We start from the raw sequence: 27,502 nt of genomic DNA on the forward strand, positions 1-27,502 counted from the left end.
GGCTGACCGGCACTAACAGCTTTTGAGGACCCCATCTTCCTGAGATGCTCAGAGGCTGTCTGCTGAGAGGTCACGAGCTGCCCTGGGTGGAGATGAGGCTGAGGGACAGGTTCTGCAGAAGGTGGGGCTGGCTGGACGATTCTGGGAGTGGGATCTGGGGGCTTCATCCCGCCCCCTTCCACACAGCTCTCACACGGACCAGCCCTGCCACAAGTCCCACCCCCGCCCCACCACACCCACACACCTTTCCTTTAGGGAGCACTGACACCCCACACTCACCTCGATCAGAGCTTCTGGGTCGGCGATCAATGAAAGCCACTCCAGCCGCAGGTGCAGCCGCCCGCTGGTTGTGTCGTTCAGGACAAACCACTGCAGGAGGAGGGTGAGGAGGGAGAGGAGAGCTCAGGCAAAGGGCCAGTGAGGTGCTGCTGACCCTCTTCAAGTAGTTCCGTTCTGGGACCTGGGGGGGGGGGGCGGCCTTCGTAGAGGCTTTAAGGAAAAGGTGACCCAGCCCAGATGGGGTGGGCTCTGGGCTTGAGGGACCAGGAGAGGTGGTCATAGAAGTGCTTCTGTCCTTCTACGGACAGATGGCAACAAGGATGTCCACAGGGAGGGGGTGACAGGCACCAACTCTACCTCATCCACCACTCTGTTCGTCATGACATCCCCGAGGCAGATCTGTAGGCTGGAATACAGAGGGAGTCAGCTCCACTCCAAGGAGGCAAGAAGCCGCAGATGGGAGTGCGGCCCTCAAGGCAGGGGAGCTTATTCAGCCCAAGGAAGCCATGGTAGACCACTCGCAGCTCAAACAAATGAAGGACTGTCTGACCATCAGGGCTGCTGCCTGGGCAGGCAGGTGGCTCCGATCCCAGAGGAGAATGAGCAGACACTGGACACACTGGCTCTGGATTTCTCCGTGATGGTGCTACTGGTGTTTTGAATGGCATGATTCTTCATTGTGCAAAACTGCCCATGCATGGCAGGAATTTAGCTTCCCTGTCCTGTGCCCTCTAAATGCCAGCGGCACCACCTCCCACAGTCATTGTAACAACCCCAGATGCCCTCCGAGGGTAGGTGTAGTTGGCATGCATGGGTTGGCATGTTCACAGCGTGCCTCCACCTACCCGACCCAGGCCCAAACGGGAGCTCCCGACAGCCGGCGGGGAGACTGTGTAGCCGTTAGAAATGTGCTTGAGCTCAGAACACACTCGAAATCAGTCACAACACGAACTACAAGCCACACTTCTAACTTGCAACAATACAAAAACTGCAGCTTTTTCCATTAAGATAAAAAGAAAAATAACATCTGGTGGTGAGCTGTTTCTTAGGCTGTCAGATCATGCCCCTCCCACTTTGCTTTGTTTCTGCTTTTACAATTACATGTTCATGGAAACAAGCTAAACAATACAGCAGTGTGAAAATTTGGGTAAAACTCTTTTCTGCCTCCTCATCCCAACCCCCTGAGATGAGCAGTGTGAACAGCCTGCTGTGTAGCTTCCATGCCCTTCTCTGTGCTCACACACACACTCGAGGGTCCTCCCTGGAGAAATGAATCAGACTGCACAAGCCACTTCCAGCTGCTTTCTCCCCCATACTGGCGTCCTCCACGTCAATGCACATAGATCCTACTACTCATCATTTTTAAAAGCTGCAGAATATTCTGTAGTTTGGCAATGGCAAATTTATTCAAATATTCAGCCAGTATCCTCTGAGGCTGGACTATTCCTGTTTCGCCACCACAGTTCTGCTCATTGCGGAGCATTTCAGGTATAATGCTTTTACTTTACAGGAGATTCCTGGAAGTGGGGCTAACGGGCCAAAAGACATGTAAATTTGCAATTTCTATAGCCAGCCCCAGCAGAGCCATTTCAGTCCTCCCACAGCCCTGAGTTTGGGTTCTGCCCCAGAGCAAGTGGCCAGGGCTCCTTGGCACTGGGGACCTGCCCATCTGTGCCAGCTTGCCCCTACGACTGCTCCAAATGGGGATTCTGGGTGCATCATCATCAGGAGTGCAGGAAGCAGAGCCACGGTACACAAACGTTGGGGTCCTCGGTATCCCCAAAGTCCAGCTCAGGGCTGGGCACTCAGGAGACTTCTAGGAAGGAGGTTAGCGGCAGGAACGTAGAACAACGGAGCCAGTTGCCTAACACAGTCACCGTGTCACAGTAACCAAGCCCAGGGGTGCAGGTCACTGAGTGGTGGAAGCAGGGCTGCTGTGTCCCAACGCCCTCGGGGCCCAGCTCAGCCCTCCTCCTCACCTGCCCAGGAAGTCGTCCCTGTTGGGATCCTCGTCATACAGGTCCACCTCCAGGTCTTGCCCAGGGACTTCATACACTATCAACTGGAAGGAGAGACAGGTGACTTGGTCTGCAGGCCACAATGGCTGATGGAGCAGGGCTCGAGCATGACCCAAGGGGAGCCAAATTCCAGCTCTGCCACCTGCCAGTTCAGAGCCCTGGGCAGGTTCCTGCCTTCCGGTGCCTTTGGAGAACCCCACCTCTAAGAAGGGAGTGATGCCCTCTGGCAGGACGGGGAGGATTAGGGTGGGTGCTCAAGGGACGGTGGCTGCTGGGTGTTCTGCACGGGGCTCGCAGCTTCTGGAGCACTAAACAGGCTGTGGGTACTCCTCTTCAAGTAGTAGCGATTGTGGGTGAATTTAAGGGAGAACTTTAAGCTCCTGGCGTCAGGCTCTGGCAGGGGAGATTGAGAGGATTTGGGCAGAACCGACTCTGAGGTTCCGAGTCTGCCAAACTACAGACAAACCATACTCTGGTTTGAAAAATTCCAACAAAGCTGACTGGTGGGGAAGGGAGGTGGGAATGCACCTATGAGCTGTCCCTCCAGCAGGGCCACATTAGCCCCGCTCTGAAAGCCTGGTGGATGTGGGAACTAGGCCCACGCCTTGGGCCCAGTGTTGCCCCATGGGTATGTGAGGCCCTCCCTTGTTTGGACCCAGCATGACCCAGCATGGAGCCTGGAGGGCATCAGAAGAAGCCAGGAGACCCTCACCTCAAATACCTCATTCCAGGTGGGGTTCAGGTTCTTGTAGATGGTCCTACTCCGGAAATGCTGTAGGCCAATGCTCACCTTGGCGTAGGGGTCTGACTTGCCTCGGACCCCTAGGAAGCTGTCCTTCTGAGCCAGCTGCTCCGCCTCCAGCAAGTGGACTCTGAGCACTCCCTGGAAAATGCCCCAGCCCAGGGCTCACAGCCGCTTCCTGGGCTGTGGCAGCCCTCCAGGCCCGCAGCGTTGGGGCCGAGGGCCGATCAGACATCACCCCAGGCCCGCCCCGCTTTCTCCATGTCTAGATGGCAGTCAGAAGCCAGCTACGGCAGTGTCCCCGCCAAAGCCATACAGCAAGTGACGTCAGGGCCCAGGGCTCTGTCCGCTGCATCACGACACCCTGCCCACCTTGCGGGCCCTCCCGACCTTGCTGGCCTCCAACCTGGCATGGGACTGGCTTGTTCAACTGCTGTGGAGCCATTTCCTCCAGTGCCAACAACCACCATCCGAGGAGGTTTTCTCCTGTGCTCCCCACCCTCTCTCTAACCTGCATGTAGAGCAAGTTCCAGTCATTTCTTTCTGACACCCAGGGGTACACACCCCTATGGGCACTGCCTGCTGTGGGCAGTGGGTCCCTGTGCTCATAAAGGCCCCGCACTGACTCCCCTCCCCCCCAAGCTTTGTTCTAAGGCAGAAAAGAGCACAAGAATTAGGAAACCCACTTCATGGGGCCAGTAAGGGCTCCTGCCTGGAACTGTTTTTTAAAATACCAGTAGATACATGTACACTTATCACGATAAGCGGCTGAGGAATTGCTGAATTGCTGGATCACTTCACTATATACCTGCAACTAATCTAACACTGGATGTTAACCATACTGGAATTAAAGTGAAAAAAAAAACATCAGTAGATACACATTCATTTACCCTTTGACCCAGCAATCCCACTTCTAGCTCTAAGAGGATACTGGTAAAAATATAAAAAGACATGTACGAGGCTGTTCGTGACAGCACTGTCGGTAACTGTGGAAGACCGACACACTCACCGGCGCTCAGAACTAGCTCAGTAACACACAGCCACTCACCCCACGGGGCACGGTACGGCTGGAGGAGGAAGGGCTCTGTCTACGCTGTCACTGAGGGGCGCCCAGGACGTAGGGAGTGATAAAAGCAAGGTGGAGAAAACTGTAGTTCACTGCCATCCATCGAAGAAGGGGAACGTGACCATAATTAGATACGCACACAACTGTACGTGCATCTGCTCATATTAGAAAATCAATAAGGAACAGTGGAAGGATAAACCATTACTTATAGGAGGAGGGTGGAGGTTAGGTGGAGAGAACAAGGGACAGAAGCCAGGCTCCTTAAAACAGAATTTGTTTTTTTTATATTGGATTTTGGAAGCTTGCAAATATTTTGCATGATGGTAAAAGGAAGTTACGGTCAAAATTAAGCCCTAAAAATAGAAAATGGAATGAAACAAATCAATCTAAATATTCATGGCCAGTCGTCACAAACACACAGAACTATTCCAAGTGGGTTTAAATCGGAGCCACTTGCCAGTACGCCTTGGGGATATATCCCAAGGACAGACTGCTTTCAGTAATGGCGATGCAGGTGATGGTACTGAGCTGTTATTCTGAGACTGCCACACACAGTGTGGGATAAAGCCCACGCGTCACCGTGGGAAGGCTGTGAGGACGCGTGCGCTGCCTCCCTGGCCAGCCCGGGCCTCCCCCGGGTGCGGCTGGAGCAGGCCGATGCCTCATACCTGGCGCTGACGGTGAAATGGGCACGTACCCCTCTCCTGAGCCCTGACTGCCCGTCCCGAAGGGCACCTTCTGTAGGGAGGCCGTGTGTCTGTGCTCAGAGGCCTCCCAAGCGGGGCCCAGGATAGAGGGTGCAGTGGGGCTGAGCACACAAGAGAGCCCCATGTCCCAGGCTGACTGAATATTCTTCCCAATTTACCCCAGGGATCCTTTCCACCCCGAAATGATGGAGTCCGGGGAGCTTCATGTCCCTGAAGGAAAGACAGGAGTCTCCTGGAGTTTCCTCGGGGCAGGGGTGACTACCCAAAGTCCCCAACCCAGGCGGCAGAGGGGGGCCAGGATCCAGGAAGGAATGCCACCTGGGCTCTGCCCCTCCTTAGATGGGTGGCTTTGGGCAAGCCAGTCAACCTTCCCAAGCCTCAGTCTTCACCCAGTAAAATGAGGATGCCACGCTCCCACCGGACAGAGACAATCATCATGTGAGAATGCCTTCCCTCCGCCAGCCTATGTGTCCCTCGGTCCCGGGCCCAGTGCTCCGTGGCCAGTGTGGGTACTCACGCAGGGCAGAGGGAAGAGCAGGGTGGTCACATCCAGCCCCCTCTTCACAGGCACAGTCACACGGTTGGGCAGCACCAGGTGGGTGGCAATGAGGTCCTCCAGCAGGCTGTCTGACACCTCACTGGGGACAGTGGGCACGGCCAGCTGTAGAGGGGCGGCACAACCTTCCCCAGGTCACCTGCCCCTCCAGCCAGCCCCAGAACCGGAGCCAGGAGCAGAGCTTGGTGGGCGGGGTGGGCCCTGCCGGGGAGAGAACAGCCCTGACTCCAGCCTGCCTGGCCTGGGGGGATGTGGGGCATACATTTCGACAGCCCCCGGCCACCCTCTTCCCCATTTTTGTTCTCTGAGGCATCACAGTGGGGCAGCTAAGAGGGGTGACCTGGAGCCTGTGTGCCAATCTTGGCTCCATGACCCATGAGCTGTGTGACCTTGGGTAAGTTGCTAACTTCTCTGGACCTGTTTCCTCATCTCTAGACTGAGGATATTAATACTACCTCCTAGGGTTGTTACAAGGAGAGTTAAAACACACAAAGTGCAGAGAGCAGCGCCTGGTGCACAGTAAGTGTAGCTAAGGGTTTCTTCCCGTGGCCCTTCTACTCCCGGACATCCCATCAAAATTCTCTACCGCCGGACCCCATCTCCCCAGGAGAGGGGCAGGGATAGTGCCGAGAGCACGGCTAGCAGGCAGCAGTACTCAGTAAACATCTGCCAAACGACACACTGTACAACTGGATTCTCTGACTCCAGGGGGCCAGGATCAGTGGGAACACCCCCCGTGAGGGGCCGGTGGTCCTTCCTGCAGGCAGGGGAGGTGCCTGAGCCCGGTAAGCCCCAGCTTGCCCTCGTGGGGACATGTGTCCACATGGGGTCGGAGCCCTCCTCTGCTCCTCTCGGGGGGCAGGAGCCCCCGCAGCCAGTCCCAGGAATGTGGAATCTCCCGGACCAGCTCCTCTTCACTGGCCTCTGCTGGGAGAGCGGCCCCCTGCGACCATGGCTGGGGTGGGGGGGGGCTTGTGGGCATCTCACCACACACTTGGGTCGGGGAGGGGATGGGGTGCAGCTGAAGGGAGGCCATCGTGTGTGCCCACCCCACTGTGCCACCGCACACACCTAAGTGTCCTCCCAGGACCACAACACAGAAGGAGCAGGCTCCCCTTTCATGGAGGGAGAGCCCAGAGGGGTAAAGTAAATTGTCTGAAATCACACAGCGCTGAGCGACCGAGCCAGGACCCTGGTCTGGCCGGGTGTGGTTCCAGAGCCTGTGCTCTCAGTAGCCCCCACGGCCTCCCCCGCCCAGGACAGCTCATCTGGCCAGTGTGTGCCCAGGCATTTGGGGGTGTGTGCGTGTTCTGGGTGCAGCGCCTGCCCACAGAGGCCAAGCAACACTGCTAGCCTTCCGCTCCCTCTCCAGACACACCACCCCTCTTCCCGCCGGAGCAGGGACAGCTTGGTGCAAGCGCCACTCCTCCCGTGGGGCCCCGGGCAGGAGGGCACAGCCGCCGTGCCGCGCCAGTCACGGGCTGCCCAGCACAGAGGGCCCCACTCCGGGGTCTGCCCGGCAGCTCCCGCGGCGCACTCACTTGATTCCTGGCACATCCAACAGGTTGGTCAGGCCCGTCCAGTTGATCTGCAGATGCTGCAGGGGCAGAGGGAGGCTGTTAGACTGGAAGCAGCCAGAAGCCCAAGGCTGAGGTCCCTCTGCCAAGCCCCTGGCACCCACCAGCATGGAGAACGCAGCCGGCTGCGGGGGGCACCTCCACAGGGGTGTCAGGCCAGTGAGGGCACCTCTCAGCCCTACGCAGGCCTCGGCTTGGGACGTCCGGGGCTGCCAGGCCTGCCGCTCCCTGCCAGGACCTCCCAGGAGTGGAGCAGTGCACAGGGCCACAGGCCGGCCTGGACCGAGAGGTCTGAGAGACACACTCCTGTCCACCTCACACACTCCTGGACCCTCTGTGTGACCCGGGCAAGCCGCTCTTGCGAGCTGCTTCCTGCTCTCGGGGAGCGCAGAGTCGAGCACCTCAGGCTGCCTCAGACGGCGGGACACGAGGAGTGTGGAGTGCCCGGGTCTAGGCTGGTTTCGGCCGCTCCGTTCTCGGACTCACACTAGCACCTGGGGCCCAGCAGGCGAGTGCTTACTCACAGGGAAACAGGGCCCGCGTCCCTCCTCGGGACCTACCGGCTTTTGAAGGAAGAACACGGTCACGGCTCCCACGAAGGGCTTGTCCACCAGGAGGGGCTCCAGGATGACCCGCAGCGTGCCCTGCAACTGGATGGGAACGGAGGGCGCAAACTGCACCTCTGCCTCCCTCCTCCCCGCACCTGCCGCACTCGGCCAAGGCCACTGCTGTCTCGCTCGTGCCCATGCTGCCCCCAAATGTCAGGGCCACCTGCTGTGGCAACAGGAACCACACGCGGGGGACAGAAACCTGCACAGGGCTGCCACCCCTCTGCTGGCTACCAGGGGCCATGGGCTAGCCACCACTGCTGTCCACTGGTGCGCTGGGCCTGAGGGGCCTGCAGCCTCGCCCCCATCTCCGGCCAGCCCAGCCAGCAGGGCCCCAGCGCCGGCACTCCTCCTCTGCCACGGCTCTCTCCCCCTCCTTGATCCACCCCGTTCCTATGCACGGCTTCTGCATTACTCCATAAGCAGAACCTTGCCCTTCCCTGGGCAGCTCATGTCTCCCTGGGGGCACTTGAACAAAGAGAGGCAGGTGTGGGGCCCCGGGGCCAAGCAGAAGGTTGGTAAAGCCCAGTCACTCCTTTCTGGGCCTGTGACCTCAGGCCTGGAGCCCCTTGATCATTATCAGCCTGTTTGTGATGTCCTCACCTTTTCTGCAGCCTGCTCCGTGAGAGCCGGTTTCCCCCTGCCCAGCCTCCCACCCCAGGGGCAGGAAGGGTGGGGGGGGCAATGCCGCCAGGTTCCACGCACCTGAATCCCGCTCACACCAGCCTGGATCCTCTGCAGCTCCACACTGATCTCACAGTCCCCAATGTAGCTGAAAGTGGGGAGGGAGAAGGAAGGCCGGGAGGAAGGGGAGGTCCACCGCTCAGAGAGACCAGGAAACTTGCCCAGGGCCACACAGCCCAGGCTCAGGCAGCCAGCCACCACGCCTGAGCCCTGCATCACCTGGCTGTGGCCTCCCCAAAGCCTCAGCCTCTCTCAGCTCTGCAGCAACACTGACCTAGGCCCAGCCCTGGGAGGCAGCCCCCAGGTCCCTGTACCCAGGTGCCCCATGCACATCCTCTGCCCACAAGGCCAGTGACTCTGGGCACCACTTTGCCCCACGACACCCCACAGATGTCAAGGAGGGGCTCTTGATGAACATACCGCCCATCCCTCTGCCGCTGCTCTGTGCCGACCCTGTCTCTGCTTAGGTCTCTTTCCCAGGGACACAGGAACCTGAGTCTAGCTGGCGGCTCTTACCAAGCGATGGGCACAGGGAGCCCAGAATGGGTGCCTTTGAGGGTAAAGATCCTAAGACCCCATCAAAGGACTGAAGGAGAAGACGAAGGGGAGAGAGGGGGCAGCCTTCAAATACCTGCAGGACAGGTGGAGGGGCTGGACGTCACAGAAATGCTGGGTACCCTCCGGAAGGGGGGCAACCTAGGGATCCCAGGGGCTGCCTGAGCTGGCTGAGAAGCTAAGTGGGTGCCAGGTGACCCTGGCGGATCTGGTGGCACAGCCTTGGAGCCAGGAGTGCCCAATAGCCATCATCATCCCAACACGTCCCCCAGATGGGGATGGGTGTTCCCAGAGTGGGCTCCGATCTACCCAATATGCTCTCAGTGCCAGCCTCTGGGCTAAGGACAGGAAATGAGACACTGCAACGTTCTGGAACTTTCACAGTTGATCCTTGGTCCTTTACTTTTTTTTTAAGATTGATTTATTTTAGAGAGAGAGCACAAGTGCGGGGAAGGGCAGAGGGAGAGAATCTTCAAGCAGAGTCCCCACTGAGCGCAGAGCTGGACCCCAACACCCGTGAGATCATAACCTGAGCCGAAACAGAGCCGGATGTTCAACTGACTGAGCCACCCACGCACCCCTAATCCTTGGTCCTTTAAAGCACAATTAAAACGTCACCACCTCCAGGAAGACTTCCTGGACTGAATGTCCCTTCTCTCAGACTCAAGCCTGCTACAAATATCTTTCAAAAGAGGTACCTTTGCCCAACCCACCGAACTAGTCACTCATGTGTCTTTGCATCCTTGTTTTCCTTAGGCTCCAGAGTCCAGTTCTCCCACAGATCTCTCACAGCCTGTGCTCAGAGCTCCCTGGGCCTTACCACAAGGCCCCACATCTTCTTGTCGTACTTGCTCCCTCTTTCTACATCCTCTTTAAGGCAGCTGGTCTGAGCCTCCAGGTGACTGCCCTGAGCCTCCAGGTGACTAGCCCAAGAAAGCCCTGCGGCCTGGGCCTTGGGACCCAGAGCCTGCCTGGTGCCTAGTCTTATGGGAGAAGCGAGGCCTGGGCTGAGGGGTCAAACAGAAGCGGCTTCCCTGGGACTATCCATTCTCCTGATACTCTTCCCGTCCCAAGCAGGGACCTTGTGCTCCAGCCCAGGGTGGTGGGTGGGGGTGGGGGGGTGGGGGGGGTTGTGCTGTGAGGTGCTTTCCGACCCCAAATTAGAATGTAACTACGCTACTCCACCTTCAAACTGGCTGGTCTCACACGGTGTTCCCCTGTCCCCTGCACCTGGCCCACACAGGCAAGAGGGCTCACCATATCTGCAGGTCCAGGACCACCCGTCTTCGGTTGCGCTGGTTAGTGTGCGCCTTGACCCCGTTGACCCGGGGGCACTGGAAGAGAGGCCAGAGGGCTAGGTCAGCGGGGATCTCGCAGCAAGGGATGGCTGCTGGCCCCCTGCCCAGCACTGGCTTTGTCCATAACAACGTGACCACTACACTCCTGGGATGGGGCACAAACAGAGAAATTCACACTGTGGCCCGTCTGTCCTTGGACCTATGATACCTCCCCTCCCTAGGATATGCATCCTTCCTTCTCTCTCTCTCCTACCACAGATATTCACAGAGCACCTGCTCTATGCCAGGCATTAGACTGGGAAGAAGGTAAGGAGCACGACAGGCTGAGCCTGCCCTCATGGGTTGGAAGCCCAGCAGAGGAGACAATGGTGGGGTACGGTATGATGAGGTGCAGCCCCTGCTGTCACATGGGGATCAGGGGACTTCAGGAGTGCCTTCCTTGGGTAGACCGAGGGTAGTGAATGCTTTTGGAGGAGGCGGCATTTAAATAGTTCTGGCATATGAGTAGGAGTTGGCCCCCCAAGGGCAAGAGAAAAAGGCAGGGATCTGACCCTAGAAATTAAAGTGTCCCACACCAGGGCCATGGTCCCCCAGCCTCTGGGGCCAAGGGCTGAGCTCCTAAGTAATCTCCCCCACCCCACTCCTTTTTTTGCCTCCTGTCAGGAGGCTAGTGGGCATTGGAGTGGGCTCTGATTATTAAGAATAAAAAAAGTATCATTTGAATTTGAGTTATATGCATGATGAAGTAATTAGGGGTGAAGTTTACTAATGTCTGCAATCTAGTTTAAAATGCATTAAAAAAAGTGAGGAGGAAAAGCAGATGTGTGGATATGTGCTAAAGCAAATATAACAAAAGGTTAGCAGTTATACAATCCAGAGGGTCCACTGTCTAATACTCTCACATTTTCTGTATGTTTGAGATTTTTCACAATGAAATGTTGGAGAAAAAAAATTAATCAGCCATACTAGAGGAGATTCCATTATCTTTCTATTCTCTCTTTAGAAAGTGACATTTACAGGGCACTGGGATGGCTAAGTTAAGCGTTTGCCTTTGGCTCAGGTCATGATCCCAGGGTCCTGGGATCGAGTCCCACGTGGGGCTCCCTGCTCATTGGGGAATCTGCTTCTCCCTCTGCCTCTGTGCTCTCTCTCTCTCAAGTAAATAAAGTCTTAAAAAAACAAAGTGACATTTACAAATGCACTGTCACATAAAAAGCTTATCAGAGTACAGAGCCAAAAATGCAGGGCAAAAGGTATTATGGGGGGGAGCCTGGGTGGCTCAGTTGGTTAAGCGTCTGCCTTTGGCTCAGGTCATGATCCCGGGGTCCTGGGATTGAGCCCCGCGTAGGGCTCTGCTCAGTGAGGAGCCTGCTTATTCTCTCCCTCTGCCTGCCGCTCTGCCTACTTGTGATCTCTCTGTCAAATAAATAAAATCTTAAAAAAAAAAAAGGTATATAGGGACATCTTGAGCAGTTAATTAAAATCATCACGTGGTTTTTCCAGAGTTTGTGATGTGTGTGATATGTCAGCTTTTTTCTTTTTTAAAAGATTTTATTTATTTATTTGACAGAGAGAGACACGCGAGAGAGGGAACACTGCTTAAGCAGGGGGAGTGGGAGAGGGAGAAGCAGGCTCTCCGCCGAGCATGGAGCCCGATGTGGGGCTCGATCCCAGGACCCTGGGATCATGACCTGAGCCGAAGGCAGACGCTTAACGACTGAGCCACCCAGGCGCCAAGATACGTCAGCTTTTTAAAGTGTTTAATTTGCTGTGGTTTATTTTCCTATTCTTTCTCATATTTACTTAATATTCATTTTTCTCCTGATTTTACATTTTAAATTTCATGTCCTTCTTTTTAAGAGGGTCCTCCAAATCATAGGCACTTCAGGCTGCATGGCACCTGGCTCCACCCTGGCCTCCAGGGCCTTGATGGTAAAGACCCAGAAAAGCCAGTGGAAGCCTGGGAGGCGAGTGGGGCACTGTAAGGGACCTCCCGCAGCCTGGAGTCGCCGCTGGGCCTGCTTCTGCTGTGGCGAGGGATGGCTTCCCAACAGCACCGCATCCCACAGGCATCGGGCTCTGCTCTAAACACAGCAGTCTGCCGAGTCCTCCGAATGCCGGCTCAGCCGTCAGCCCCTCCCGGCAGTCTTCCCGGACGACCACAGCCCCCGACAGCCCTCCGCTCCTGAGCTCGCGCATTCCTGCTCCGCGGAGTACACGGCCGTGTGGTGGCCCACCAGTCTGTGTGTCTCCGTAACGGGCCAGGGACCTTCCCAGAGGCAGGGGCACAGTCACACCCATTTCTGTCTCGGGTGCCTCCGCACACAGCCACGCTCCGTGAGCCGACACGAATGCAGCAGGGAATGAACAAAGGAACTCACAGATGCGGGGACAGACGAGTCCTGGCTGAGTGTGAGAGGCACAGACCAGAATCTCCACGGGCCTGGCAGGCCCGCTGCCCTCCCCACTCAGGCGGCTAGCGGGGCAGGCTGGCCTGCGCTCTGACACCTGCCTGTCCCCCAGCAGACCGGATGCCAATGGGTCTGGTTTACCAAGGCATGGACATCAGGCAGTCCTCTGCCCACGGGATGCAGTTCTTTTTAAGTAAACCCTACGCCCAACGTGGGGCTCAAACTCACAATCCCTAGATCAAGAGTCACATGCTCTACTGACGGAGCCAAATGACAAAAATAAGACTCCTATCAATGGGGCCCTTTGGGACAGCAGAAGTGGGGCAAGAGGGTAGAGTAGGAAGCCGTCAAGAATAGGGACATGATGTTGGGTGTGTCAAACGCAAACCTCTTCTAGCCTGAGTCACCTATTAGCTTCGGAGAAGTAGTGAGGCTTGTAACCCTAACTGACAGAACCGATCAACTGGTAGAGAACTGTCCCCTGCTTTGAGGCACTGTCCCCCCCACGGAGGTGTGCTCTTCCTCGCTGATGCCTTACCAAGCACGACTTGTACATTTTCATATCTGGCTGGCTTCTACTGCATGGCACGTTTTCAAAATTTGGCTCAAGAAAAGTGGACTCATTTCCCACCTTTCCTTTTTGTTCTCTCGGAGCCAGGCTTCCTTTGACCCTGCAGACATGTTGGTGCTGGGACGCGGGGGTGCAGGGTCTACACTGAGGCTGAGAGGCTGAAAAGTGCAGGTAGGGGCCGCGTCCGCAGGGAGCCTCCCTTGGGATATTTTCAGTCAGGCGAGTGACCTGAGGCAGGGTCTGGGACAGAGAAAAGACTGCATGGTAGACAGGCTGCCCCTCCTGAGACATCACCCACCTTTTGTCCAAAGTAGAGCTTGGTGAAGGTGAAGGTCCTCAGGTGGACGCTCTTCTCCCGGATCTTGGGCTCGAGTTTCTCCCGGAACTTGTTTTCCATGATCATGCTCAGGTAGGGCCAGGTCTGACAGATGATCTGTGGCAACAAGAGGAGGCTCTTGGGGGTCAGGTCTGTTTCCCCCACCCAAGACCCAGGGCTGCCCGGGACAACCCGACCCAGGGGTGGGGGGCCCGCGGCCCTTACGCTGCAGCACCCACAGGCCTGCCTGCCCAGCTATCACCCCCCCATCCATCCATGTGTCCATCAAACATCGCATAACTACAGCAGTGGTTCTCACACGTGCCCAGGCAGTGGGACCCCAAGATTTGGTGCTGTTTTGCAGAGTACCATGAAATAGTCACTAAACTTAGTATTATGAAACTTTTGGTTCTGTGCTAAAACAAAAGCTATCAGAGTCGACACTGTGGTATAATCAAGAAGTAGCAGGTGCCAGAGGCTTAAGGGAAAGAAATCACAGAAAACAAAGTTAGACTGTTTCCTGTGGATTTAACTTATTCTAGCAATCAGAAAAGGCCGCCTTTGGCTGATCTCTGCAGCAGAGTGACTCATGGCCCAGGTCTGGGAAGCAAGGGGCGGGGCGGGGGGGGGGTGCCAGGGAGGGGGGGGGAGGGCGTGGAGGGAGGGGAAGGGGGGAGGGCTCCAGGGAGGGGTGGGGAGGGTGCCAGGGAGGGGTAGGAAAGGAGCAGCAGAGGCAGACCTGTTCTTTCTGGGCCAAAGGCTTCGCCCTCCTCCTCCTCCTGGACGTGGGTCATAGTTTACCGATGCACCTTGGCTCCCCAGACCCATCATCAGAGGAGGCTGAAGCAGCGAGGTTTCAGGGCCCTACTGCCCCCATCTCTCTCAAGGGCCCCCTCAGGGCTGGACCCAGCTTCCTGACTCGCTGCTTTGGGGTCTTGAGCACAAAGCTCTTCGGGACACACGTGGTGCCCCAGTGTGTGGTCTGTCTACACAGCTGTCTCCCCATCCATGCCCTGAGCTGAGGGCAGGAGGCTCATCACACCGGTCACACGTCCCCAGCACCTTGTGTGGGGCTGTGTGTGTCAATGCAAGAAAGAAGGATGGAACACACGAGGGCACCCGTGAACTAGTGGACACACAGGCAGGAAGAACACGGTCTGTCCCAGGGGCCCTGGGCCCTGCATTAATCCACAGAAATCCTTGGAAAGGAGCAGTCCACTTCCTCCAACTTCTGCCTGCAGGCTGGGAACGGTTTTTGATCCACACTGGCAATGACATTTCTGGTAACACGAGACTATCAGCCTTGGCTCAAAAACCATCAGGAAGTCCTTCTTTATACCTAAACTTAAGTCATTCCCGCTACAGGCTGTTCTAACCAGAACAGAGGCAAGGTCTGTATTAGAAAAAGTCCCGAATCAGGATACTTGAAGGGGTGGGAAGATACTCAAGTCTCCACATCTAGGAGACAGGTTTGGGCTGATCAGGCAGGGGCCAGACTCTGTTCCTCATCTGTAAGAAAGGGCCAGACCAGGAGTCACAGAGCCGGGCCCTCCCTGAGGCCTCGGCAGCAGGGCCCGAGGGAGCTCCCCCCAGGACCTAACAGCAGTCATTCCGATGGTGACAGTGTTCCTGACCCCCCGGGCACTGTGGGGCTTTCATTACCTCATGAATCCTCACAACCTCACCAGGCAGGGACCATAATTAGTCCCATTGCGCAGATGAGGGAACCGCTCTGAGAGGTGGCAGATGTGGGCTGGCGACCAGGTGAAGGGCCGCAGCGGGGGTGGGATACCGCCCTCCTCTCCCTAGGAAGCCCCGACCTTGGCCTCCTGCAGGGCCGCATTTTTCTCTATCCTTCCCTGTATTTTCTAATATGTCTGCTACCGCCGTGCACTAATTTCACACTAAAAGAAGGTGTGTGTTTGTTTTTTAAAGAAAGTCATTGGTAACGAGAAGAACCCTGAGGGTAGGAAGGGGGAGCGGGCAAGGTTACTGCCAGCAGGCCTTTGTCCGTGGCCACCTCGCCCGCATCCAGTGTGGGGTCACTGAGCCCAAGAGGCCAGCCCCGCCAGGCCCACCGCAGCCTTACCTTGTTGGCCCACTCGACCCGCTCCACATCCGGGAAGTGGATCTAAGGAACAGAAGCCCCGAGGGCAAGTTAGACTCAGCACCTGGCCGCCCCTGGAGACCCAGCCGCACGCAGCCTGGGGTTCCCGCTCCCACCCCACGCGCGCCTCTGCTCTTCCTCCCCGCCCCCTCAGCGCCCGCTGGCCACCGGCCAGCAGACTCAGCCAGCCCTGCCCCGGGGCGCGCAGTCCGGAGGGGCAGGCGGCAAGCAGCCAGACTGCACCAACGTGCGCCCGGAGGGGGACACGCGGGCGGTTCCGGGCAGACAGCTCCCCCACCCCCGACTGCGCCCGGCCGCCCTCAGGCTCGAAGGGCGGGGCTGGAACCCGTCGTTTGCTTATGCACATAAGCCCCACCTTCCCGGTGGAAGCGCAGAACCCCCACCCGGCCCGCTCAGGGTACCACCCATACCACCCGACTTTGCTCCTTGCCACTTCCATCCTCCTTATTCTTTTAATGACACAAGTAATCATGGCCTCTGGAGAAAAATTAGAAAATGTGGGTGAGCAAAAGGAAAGACATTTCATCAGAGAATGCTGAGTGGCAACCACCGTTAACAGGTGGATGCATCTCCTTCCAGCCTCTTACAGAAACAAGGATATGTAGTTTTCACAGGAATTGAGGTGTTTGGTAGTCTGCTTTTTCCACTTAGCAACGAATAGGACTGTGTTGATTCCTAAGGTAATGATTGCCAATTTGAAAGGCTGAAAAGGGGATCATGCTGTTTTCATAGGCAACTGGGGAATGGGAGCACCCCTCCCCAGCAGGCCAGATCCTGGGGTCACATAGGGGAGCTTCCTTCAGGTCACAGCCCCCAGCCCTGGGTTGGTGTGTGTGTGGGGGGGTTATCCCCAGGAGAAGTGACAATCCTATTGGCTACCCTTTGCATGACCGGATTCTGAGGGTTCTTAACCCCTTCCTTGCCAGAGTCTCAGTCTCCGCCAGTGTCTGCTGAGCTTCTCATAGACCCCCAGCCCAGCCCCAGGGTTTTCAGGGACAAACAGGGAAGACTGTACTGGTGCCTGACACAAAACCTGATCAGTAAAATGGTAGCAATGGTCACCTCTGTCACCAAGTCCTCAGAGCACAAGGCCAACTCAGGATCAGATTCATGGTGGGTGTAGGACTCCCAAGGTCAGGAGAGGAAACATGTCCATGCAGTTCACACATCTAGTGCACGCCAGGCCTTGGGCTTGCTCTGGGGGTGCCCTGAAGGCCCAAACGTAGACCCTGGCCTAGAACACTATGCCCAGGAGTATAGAGTAATTTAATTCTTTTAGGAGTTTTCCTTTTTTTTTTTAAAGATTTATTGGGGGGGAGGGGCAAGTGGAGGTGGGGGGAAGAGAGAATCCCAGGCAGACTTCCCGCTGAGTGTGGAACCCAATGTGGGGCTCCATCTCATGACCCTGAGATCATGACCTGAGCTGAAATCAAGAGTCAGTGGCTTAACCGACTGAGACACCCAGGCGCCCATTAGGAGCAGTTTTTAACAGCCTTGAGAAGTCAGAGAAGCCCAGTGCTTCTGGGACTCCCGGAACATCAAGCCCTTCTCCCAGCCTCAGTTTCCCCAGTTCTGGACGGTGATCCATACTAACTTGAAGAAGCATCTAATATTTCCAGGTGCTAAAGGAAAATCACTGCCTGGCTCCCAAGGGGGGGCTGGCCCAGTCCTTAGGAACAGAAGGGAATGATGGGAAAGGAATCTTGGGGGAAGTGAGCAGGAACTAGGGCCAGCCCATCCAGTTCAGCTGGGGAGAAGCAGCCTATTCACCATACATTCCCTGCTGCTGCCCTGGGTCAGGTCCCAGGCTGGTACCACGCAAATGGAGGGTGAGACCCTTTCACTGTCCCCTATCACACCACCCAGCACTAAAGTAACAACTCCTCCATATGGGGCTGAAACCGACATCCCCATTCCTCTTTGATCGCTCCATTCATCACCATCTTTGACTTCACTTCTTCCAGGCAGCCTTTCCTGATCTCTCAAGTCAGAGATAGGTGTCCCTATTAGGTGTCTGCTGGTTCTCCATCACAACATTTAATACACCTCATTAGAGCTGCTGGGTCTTACTGCCTGCCTCCTTACTAGACTGGAAGCTCTAGTGGGCTGACTCAGACTTGTTCCCTATTAGTGCCTGTCCCTGGCATATGAATATCTTAATAAATATTTGTGGAATGAATGAATGCATAAATGAATGCAAGCTTCTTGCCTACCAACAGGTCCTAGGCTGGTAAAGGAAGCAGGCAATTAAGAGACCATTCCAGTACAGGATCAGTGCCAAGGTGTGGGGAGTGGGACCCTCACAAAGGAGAAAGGTAGGTGATAGCTGGCCTTTCCCTGGCACCTTTGCTCTTCTTCTGCCCAAGCCTGCTGGCTGGACCCCTTCCTCTCCTCCTTCCATCCCAACCACTGTGCTCCCATCCTGCCCTGGGGCACACCTGATGTGTATACCCTTCCACCTCCTACCCCCGCCTCTCCAGGGGAGGACCCAGGGGAGGTTCTGCACCCCTGGGAGCTGAGTTCTGATCTCCTGAACCCTGGAAAAGTGATCCAGCCTGGCAGGTCCAACCCTGGCCACACTTGGGAGCCAGTCAGACAAAGATTCCTGAGCTGCCTTTCACACCTACTGAATCAGAGTGTTTCCGGGTGGGGCCTTGCAATTTATTTTTAACAAGCTCCTGGCATGATTCTGGAGTTCCATCAGGGTTGGTTGTGAGGTATCAATGGCCAGCCCACCCCTTGCAGTAGAGTGGCCCACACTCACCCTGACCGTGTAGATAGCAGCGGAATGTCCAGGGCCCGCACTGTTTTCATGGTCTCTTGGCCAGCCACACTTGTGTTTGAGGCTCCTTGCTAAGAGATTCCTCTAGAGAACAAGTCTGAATGCCCTGATGAGAGCAGCAATTCAGGCCAAGAAAATAAAGAACCATCAAGTCACCCTATTCTGCTTTAAGCACCCTGCCGGCTCTCCTCTGCCTAAATCTCAGCACCTGTCATGACTCCCCAGTGAGCCAAATCAAGAGCCAGGCCACCGTCTCTGTGACTGCCCCAGAGTGAGTCCTGGACCACGGAATGACATCAGAGAGACAGACACTTAGGGAACAACTACTCAGCCCCAATGCTCCCTCAGTTTGGTGGAGACAAAGGAGTTGTCATTTTTTCCATTATAATTGGCCTTTAAAAAAAATCTTTCCCTACTCCAAAATCTCAAAGTTATTCCATGTTTTTATCTGTTGACTTTATATTTTAGCTTTGCACTTAGGTCTTCAATCTGTCTGAAATTGTTTATAGTGGGTAAGATAGGCATATACTTTCATTTCTCTCCAGACTCCCACTAAGGCAATTTTCTAATATCATATACAAAAAAAAAAAAAAAATTTCCATCCTTCCTCCTGACTTGTGAAGCGACTTTCCTCATATGTCAGCTTCTCATGTCTGGTGTATTTCTGGACTTGGCATTGAACTCAATGGTCTGACTGCCTGTTTCCTGCCAGTACCCCCACTGTTCTAATCACTGTGGCTTTGCAGCATGACCCAAGGTAGGTGATTCCTCTCTGTTTGCTTTTATTTTTCAAACCAATTTGGCTAATAGTGGTTATTTATGCTTCCATATGAATTTTAGAGTCTTGGCCATCTTCCCCCCAAAAATCCTCCTGGGATTTTGATTGTTATACTTTTAGTTTATACATTTGTGGGAGAATGGATAGCTTTACAATATTAAGTTTTGCATCCATGAACAGAATATTTCCCTTTATTAATTCACATTTGGTTGCATTCACATTTAAAATCATAAACCTTTTCTATAAAAATCCCATACTTTTTTTGTTGTTGTTGTTAGATTACTTTGTGGGTTTTACACTTATTAAAAATGGTATTTCATTTTATGGGTAACTGTTGGAATTTGTTGTTGGTTCTAACTGTTCATTAATTCTCATAGGTTATTTATATATACTTCTAATCTCCAATAAGTTTTTCCTTATCCTTATCCTTCTTGTTCCTCTTAAGTTTGTCTTCACTGGCCCAGCCCTCTGGTACTACACCAGGCAGCACCAGGCAGCGGTGATGACAGCGAGCAGGTCTATCTGGTTCCTGACATCAAATGGAAGTTTTTCCATGAAGCACGATTTGCACTGTAGATTTTTAGAGGACAGCCTCTATCTGATTGAGGAAGTTCACTTCAATAGCTACATTTCCAAGAGCTTTCATCATAAATGGCTTATTGAACTATATTCAACACTTTTTTAAATCTACTGAGATAATCGTGTTATTTTTCCCTTTGGTCCATTAAGGTGGCCAACTTAACTGATTTCTTTATAAAACAAAACCATCTCTAGTTCTTGGGATAAGCCCCATTTGAAGCAGTACATTTAGTTAGCCTGATATCTCATTTAGGTTTTATATACTCACGATTCAAAGTGATACCTACAATTTTTGTTCTTGTACAATCCATATCTAGTTTTGGTATAAAGATTTTTACAATAAATTAGAACACTAGTGGGACAGCTTTTCCGTATCCTCCTATTCTCTGAAACAACCTGTAAATAATAGGAATTATCTGATCAGTGAAGTTTAGGGTCTCTTACCTATAAAAGCCATCGTAGCCTCAGGCTTTTTGGATTGGGAAATTACCTTTTCTCTCTTCAGTGGTTAATGGTGTGTATTCAAGGTCTACTTATCTCTTATTGTGGTCATCTGGGCATTTGTATTTTTCTAGAAATGTATCGTTCATCTAGGTTTTCAAATGTATTGATATATATATTTGTTTATAATATTTTATTACTTTTAATCTGCTTTATCTGTAGTTATTTCTGCCTTTTTCATCCCAGATTTTTTCATCTTTTTCTATTTATTAATAGATCAAGCTTGACAAAGGTTTTGCCCATTGTACTAATCTTTTCAGAGAACTAGCTTTACTTGTTAATAATTTTCTTTCCCCTTTACATTTACATTAAAATTTTTGTTCATTTTCACCATTATTTCTTTCCTTGTTTCTTTGATCTAAATCTGTTGTCCTTTTACATTCTTAAGAGTTGAAGAATTTATTTTCAGTTTTTGGTTTATGAGAAATTCAAATTTATAAATTCCCCTATGATTTTTGGCATTGTATTTTCATCACTATTCAGCTCCTGGACTTTTCATAATTACCATTATGACTACCTTTTAAACGATGATTTTTTAATAGTAATATTTTTAAATATTTAGACATGTGAGATTTCTAAGGCTATTTATTGTTTTCTGACTCCATTTCTTTATGGTCTGCATAGTGTGTAGGATAGCAATCCATTGGAATATACTGATAATTCCTTTGTGGCCTCGTGCACGATTAATTTCTGTGACTGTTCCATATATGATCAAGTTATTAATCATGTCCTTTTAAAAAAATATCATGCCCTTTGACTATTCTTTATCCTTGTTTCCTCTTGATTTATCATTTTCAGAGAAGAATGTATTAGAATTTCCAAGCCCAGCTGTTGATTTATCTACTTCTCCATGCAGTTCCATCGGGTTGTTGGTTTACATTTCAAGTTTATTTTATGCAGTACATACATCTCCATGATTGTTATATTACCTTTTTTAATTACTGTTTCTTTTATGATATAACATCCTGGTCTTTAGGATATATCCAAGTTACATTCTATTTTGTCTAATATGAAAATTGCCATTCTCGCTTACTTTTGTTTCAAGGTTGCCCAGTTGTATCTTTTTCCACCCTATTTTCAACCTTTTTCAGTTCATGTTATCTCATGTCACTTAAAACTCACCTTAATCCTTTATCAGCCCCATTGTACAGATGAGGAAAGTAAGGTTCAGAAAGGTTGCTCACAGTCACCAGCTATGGAGTGCCAGAGCTGAGACAGAGACCCAGGTCTGTCTCACCACCAAGTCTGTACTTCTCCTTCACTTCCCCTCTCACTCCTCTTTTTTTTTTTTTTTTTTTTTAATATTTTATTTATTTGAGAGAGAGAGCACAAGCAGGGTGAAGAGAGAGAAGCAGACTCCCCACTGGGCAGGGAGCCGGATGCGGGACTCGATCCTGGGACTCCGGGATCATGACCTGAGCCGAAGGCAGACACTTAACCCACTGAGCCACCCAGGTGCCCCCCTCTTACTCCTCTTAAGAAAACCTTACATACTACTAGGTTTTCCTCTTTTACAGAAAGTCTAGTTTAGCAGAGGATTGCCCTCAAGGGACCTGAGTCTTCACTGGTATACCATGCTTTATAGTTTACAAAGGACATTCTGCAGATACTTTCATTTCATCCTCCTAATACTCCATAAAGTACACAGCAAAGCCACAGTCATCCTCATTTTACAGATAAGGAGAGGCTCAGAGACAAGTTGGTACCTGCCCTGATCACCCAGGTGACCAGAACTCACATTTCACCTGCATATAATTTGAGCCCAGTCTTAAACATTTTTCTCCCCACCTCCTGCACTTGAAGTGTCAGCCTGTGAAGTCCGTATCTTAGTGTCTTAGTATTCCTCGTGCATTTAAAATTTCACCTCTGTCAGCCTCGGTTTTCTCATCCACAAGATGGGTACAATGCTGCCAATTTCAGAGAGTCCCTGAGATGAGTAAATGAGACAATGCATGTGAGGTGCTTGGTACCCTCCCTGGCTCAGGGTAAATACTCCAGAAGTGGTGACTGTTGTTGGCAGTTGTATAGACACTGGAGGTGCACTCTGGCACCTCTGTCCTCAGGTACATGCCAAGAACAATGCCACCTGGGCTATGTGTCCAGCTCTGTCTGACCCAAAGTCCCAGAAATTCTCTACGGGATCTCCAGGTGCCTGCGGCTCCGCGCTTTGGGAAACCACAGAGAAGGGAGAAGAGAAAACGAGGAGAGGAGGACACAGTGAAAGTGGCTGCGGCTGAAAGAGAAGAACCGCAGTTGAGTGTTGTTTTCCCAGCCTCTGCTGATTGGCTGAGGGGTGCGCCCCGCCCCTGTGAGGCGCCTGCGTGAAACTGCCCAATGTGGGGCGAGGGGAGGGGGCTCCACAGTGAGGCGTGGCAGAGGGACCCAATCAGAGCCTCTGTGCATGTCTTTCCTCAGTAGGTAGACGAGGGGAAGGCAGAAGAAGACTGGAGGGCCACTGAGACTGAGTCCTAAAGTCACTGAACTTTTGTCCCAATACCTCACAAGGCTGGGGGTCCCCGAGACCAGCCAGCAGGGAGACACCCACACCTCCTGGCAATGCAAAGGGCCATTCTCAGGCAGGGGGTCTCAACCTTTTGTCTACAAGACCACCACCTGGAGAGCTCCTTAAAACGTGGGTTCTTGGTAAGGGCCCTCAGAGATTTTGATTCAGGAACCTGAAGCCTTTGGGCAGGGGGCCAGAAACGAGCTCCCAGGTCGTTCTGATCATGGTGGTGGAGAGTGTGGGAGAGTGAGTGCTCAGGGCTCCCTAGGCGGGAGGACCGGCTCAGGCCCTGTTAGAAGGTGACTCCTCCGCCCTCTGGGGCTCCTGACTAGGGCTCCAAAGTCACTGTCTGTGTCTCCAGCTGTCACTCCTGAGAGAATACTGCTTTGTCATCCAATTCTTACCAGCAGCTTATGGACCTCGATTCTTTTACAAAGGGAGTTAACTTTTGTGCCACAAGAGCAAGGGGAGGCAAGAGCCAGCAGATGAAAAACACCGTATTATGAGTCTGCCTGGCTTTGGGCGCTGCCGCTGCCCCTAAAATGTGAGCCACTCCCACCTCCCAGCTGCTTTCTATAGCCAGGCAGCAGGAGTAGGAAGCGCTCCTGGGGGGGGGGGGGGCGGGGAGGCGGGAGAAGCAGGGTCTGGTCCTGAGCCCCCCTCTGCAGCCTCAGCTTTCTCCTGCCTGAGGGAAGTGGGGCTGCAATGCCTCCGCTGGCCGGGTCTACAATCAGGAGATGATGAACGCGAATCTCCTCGCAACGGAGACACATTCAGAGCTCTAGCACGGTTCATCCTCCAGAACATGAACGGTACCCTGACTGATGTATGACAGGGGTGGGCACTTCCCCCAAAGCAGGCCTGGAAAATCTCAAAGTTGCCCGGGCCCGTGGTCAAGTCACCAGGACCCCGGATGCCTGCCCTTCCCCCTGCAGTGGCCCTCAGGGAAGCTTAAAAAGATGGGGGCCCTGGCCAGCCCCTGAGGCCTCCCTAATGTTAACTCACCTATTCTGCTGTTAGTGTGCTTGGGCCCAAGCCTCCCAGGCAGAGTGTGCTCCTAGTTTAATGACAGCAGTTTTTCAGCAGTGGAGGTAATGAGAGCTCAGAGAAGAGAGACAGACTGTAAAGCAAACTCAAGTCTAAGTCAGAATTCCAGGCTCACAGAGGCCACCACAACGGCGCTACACATCAGTGCTTCATCTCTAGGTGTCGTGTGCTTTATTTCTTAAACCCTTTAGGAAAAATGATCCCATAGCAGCGAGAGAACGGAGCCAGGGTGATAGCCCGCAGCCATCAGCGCCAGAGCCCAGGCAGGGCCCACAGATGGGCTGGGGGCCCGGGCAGCAGCTTTGGGCCACCAGACCCTCTCAGGAGGCAGGGGGATCGGACGACCGCACTTAAAGGGCCTGCCTGCCACCAGGCCAACCTGGCTCACTCCCTGTCCCAGAGATGGTGGCTCCTCCCATGGGAGCAACCTTGAACACACACACAGACGTAGAGAGGTACAGAGAAGGTCTGTCTCTTTGTACCCCAAAGACCTGAGACTCGCGCCCTCAGAACTACACAGACACACGTCCACACAAGGGCACGCCCTCTTTGCTGGGAAAAAAGCCTCATGGTTCTTCTCTGCACCAGTGTGCATATCCTTACACTCACACACCGGCAGACTCAAACTGATGCTGCCAACTCCCTCCCACGCTCAGAGAAGAGAGGAGCCCCCTCATTCCGGGTGTCCCCCAGGGAGGTCCTACACAGGGAGGCCCCGTGGCTCCGGTCTTTCAAGATAGGCCCCTGCCCCCTAGTGCCTATTCGGTGCTTCCTCCTCTACTAGAAAACGGTCCCTCATTTCATGCACTTTTTCCTGGTGAAGCACAGCCTTTGACCCATTTTCTCTCCGTTCTTGAGAGGTAAACATTTAACCATAAAAACTGCTTCTAAATCTGCCCACCATTCTGCTTAAAATTACCCGGCCCAAAGTTGCTTTAAAGGAAAACATTATTTTGCCAACTTGAAATTCGTCTAATGCTGTTCTAAAATCCATAGGGTCTTTAACAATACACCCAGCCTGCAAACTGGCCTAAGTCAACTGGACCCAGTAGGAGGAGGACACCATGCAGGTAAAACTGCAGAGGCAGTCACTGGGGACAAGAATACCAGTGCCAGGAGCCTGTCCCCCTTTGCTGAGGAATAAGGGCCTGGAGCACAGAGGGGCTGCCCTGAGCCGTGCACAGAGGCGTTTTTTTCATGGAGACCTGAGTGTAATGGTGAGTCACCAGAGAGTTCAGACAGTTAGGTTTGCTAATGCCCAAAGGTTAAAAAACGTATTTTTTGCTTATCAAACTAGTATAGGCATTCCTCGGAGATACTGCCGGTTTGGTTCTAGATCATTGTGATGAAGTGAATATTACAATAAAACAAGTCAAATGAATTTTTCAGTTTCCCATATAAAAGCTATGTTTACACTACACTGTAGTCTATTAAGTGTGCAATCGTATTATGTTTAAAAAATGTACATACCTTAATTAAAAAATACTTTATTGCTAAAAAATGCTAACCATCCCCTGAGCTTTCAGGGAGTCATACTCACTAATCACAGATCACCAAATATAATAATGATGAAAAAGTATGAAATACTGCAAGGATAACCAAAATGTGACACAGGGACATAAAGTGAGCAAATGCTATTGGGAAAATGCACTGATAGACTTGCTCAATGCAGGGTTGCCACAAACCTTCCATTTGTTTAAAAAAAAAAAGGGCAGCAATTATCTGCAAAGTGTAATAGAATGACATATGCCTTAAAAGACCGAAAAACGGGGGCACCTGGGTGGCCTTCGGCTCAGGTCATGATCTCAGGGTCCTGGGATCAGGTCCTGCATCGGGCTCCCTGCTCGGTGGGAAGCCTGCTTCTCCCTCTCCCACTGCCCTGCCTGTGTTCCTTCTCTCGCTGTGTCTCTGTCAAATAAATAAATAAAAATCTTTAAAAAAAAAAAGACCAAAAAATGTAATCCTTGATGCTGATGAGGCCACAGTGAAGTGGGAATGAGAATCTTTAAGGTGTTCCTAAGCTTTTTTTTTTTAAGATTTTATTTATTTGGGAGAAAGAGAGAGCATGAGCATGAGCAGGGAGAGGGGCAGAGGGAGAAGAAGCAGGCTCCCCGCTGAGCAGGGAGCTCGATGCAGGGCTCAATTCCAGGACCCTGGAGCTGAAGGCAGATGCTTAACCGACTGAGCCATCCAGGCGCCCCCAGGTGTTCCGAAGCTTTGACATAAGTTAAACATGTAGGAATCCATGGTAAGGAACTTGAGAAACATGGACTAAGATTCCCGCAGCACTCACTAAGCCCCCGTGGGACAGACTTTTCCTGAGAGCCTACTATGCACTGGGCACCGAGCCAGGAACTGAGGGCACAGATGTGAGCAGGAAACACACCCTTGCCCTAGAAGAACGTTCAGTTGGGAGGAAAAGTCAGGAAAATTGGCAGGTGCAAGTCCAGAAAGGAAGTGGGGTGACACAGGCTCCAGGTGCTGTGGGGACCCGAGGAGTAGGATCTGGGGGTGGGGGAGGGCGCTGGGCTTGGACTTGAAGGAAAGGTCAAGGGAGCCAGGCTGGCAGGTCAGAGGGAGAAAATCCAGACAGACCTAGGACACGCCACCCGCCTCAGCTAGCCACATGAGGAGGACATGCTGGGAAATAATAATCAATGCTAGAAATGGTTCAGCAGCACAGGGTACGTATGAAGGATATCATAATCCTTAAACATGTTTTTTGGAGAATGTTGGTAATATAATGTTAAGAATAGAAAAAAATAGGAAAAAGAAAAAAAGGGTACAAGTATTTTTAAAAACTGTTTTCATACACCTTCCATACAAAAGAAGTACACACAGAACACTGTTCTGGGTGGAGGGACTGTAAACACTTGTTCTAATCCTTTTAGGCCATTTCCAAATATTCTACAATGGGAATACTTTCACTTTTATAACCAGAAAAACCAGATTTTTAACCAATTTATAACCAACGACTTAAAAAAGTAAACATAACAAGGGTAAAAGAATGGAGTGGGTGACTCCAAGGTTTTGAAACATCCCGTGTCCCTAAGAAGCCCCCTGGCTCTTTACTCTGAGCGTCTGGAGGACTCCTGGCACGCTGCCATGGGGCTTCTTGGGCAAAAGCGGCCACCCCGCCTCCAGCCGTGACTCCCTGTGTGGCCTGAGGGGGTGAACTCTCATTCCCTTGGCTTGAAAAGCAGGGGAAAGAGAACAGGGCTTTCCCCTTTACTAGTCCCCACTGGGGCAGAATATTTTCCCTCTTCACTATTTGCAGGAAAGGAGGAGGAAGAGAGAAAGCACTTTCCTCAAGCGCGTGTGAATATGTTGGAGCTTTAAGCTCTAGGTTTCCCTCAATTAAAAACCCCTGGAAGTCTCCCAGGAGGAGTAACTCTGAATGGAGGGGTGGGAGGGTCAGGAAGGGGGCAGGGAAGCCTAGGTCCCAGTCCCCTGCTCCTCTGTGTAGCTGGGTTGTGGCCTTCAGGGGACAGCATACAGCCCCCAGCATTCCCCCCCCCCCCCGGGAGTGACTGGGGACATTCCCACTGAAGTGCCAGCTCAACCTGCTGTCAAGACCGGGCTAGGAGGCCAATGGAAGCTGGTGGCCAGCTCTCCACACTTCCTGCCCATGGGACAGGGGGCCACGACGGAAGAGGAGGACAATGGTTGTCGCCTGCCTTGGCCCTGAGCCTTATCCACCACGTGACCTCCCCATTACTAAGGCCCTCAGGTACTTGGCTTGGAGAAAAGGTTGCTGTGGACACTTTTTTTTTTTTTAAGATTTTATTTATTTGAC

General features: G+C 52.8%; 1 protein-coding gene across 1 annotated transcript in view; it reads right to left on the reverse strand.

Annotated features, from left to right (window-relative positions):
- ESYT3 (extended synaptotagmin 3) overlaps positions 1–27,502 on the reverse strand; it is a 51,445-nt gene that overhangs the window by 17,678 nt on the left and 6,265 nt on the right. Inside the window, exons 2-12 of the mRNA XM_032408623.1 lie at positions 15,478–15,519; positions 13,371–13,505; positions 10,050–10,126; positions 8,259–8,325; positions 7,506–7,595; positions 6,910–6,965; positions 5,330–5,450; positions 3,010–3,180; positions 2,259–2,341; positions 637–685; positions 280–369 (exon numbers count right to left, since the gene is read on the reverse strand). Coding sequence (XP_032264514.1) covers positions 280–369; positions 637–685; positions 2,259–2,341; positions 3,010–3,180; positions 5,330–5,450; positions 6,910–6,965; positions 7,506–7,595; positions 8,259–8,325; positions 10,050–10,126; positions 13,371–13,505; positions 15,478–15,519 — 981 coding nt within the window. The remainder of the gene's footprint in view (positions 1–279; positions 370–636; positions 686–2,258; positions 2,342–3,009; positions 3,181–5,329; positions 5,451–6,909; positions 6,966–7,505; positions 7,596–8,258; positions 8,326–10,049; positions 10,127–13,370; positions 13,506–15,477; positions 15,520–27,502) is intronic.

The sequence above is a fragment of the Phoca vitulina genome, unplaced genomic scaffold, assembly GCF_004348235.1.
Source record: "Phoca vitulina isolate PV1807 unplaced genomic scaffold, GSC_HSeal_1.0 scaffold10, whole genome shotgun sequence".
Lineage (NCBI taxonomy): Eukaryota > Metazoa > Chordata > Mammalia > Carnivora > Phocidae > Phoca > Phoca vitulina.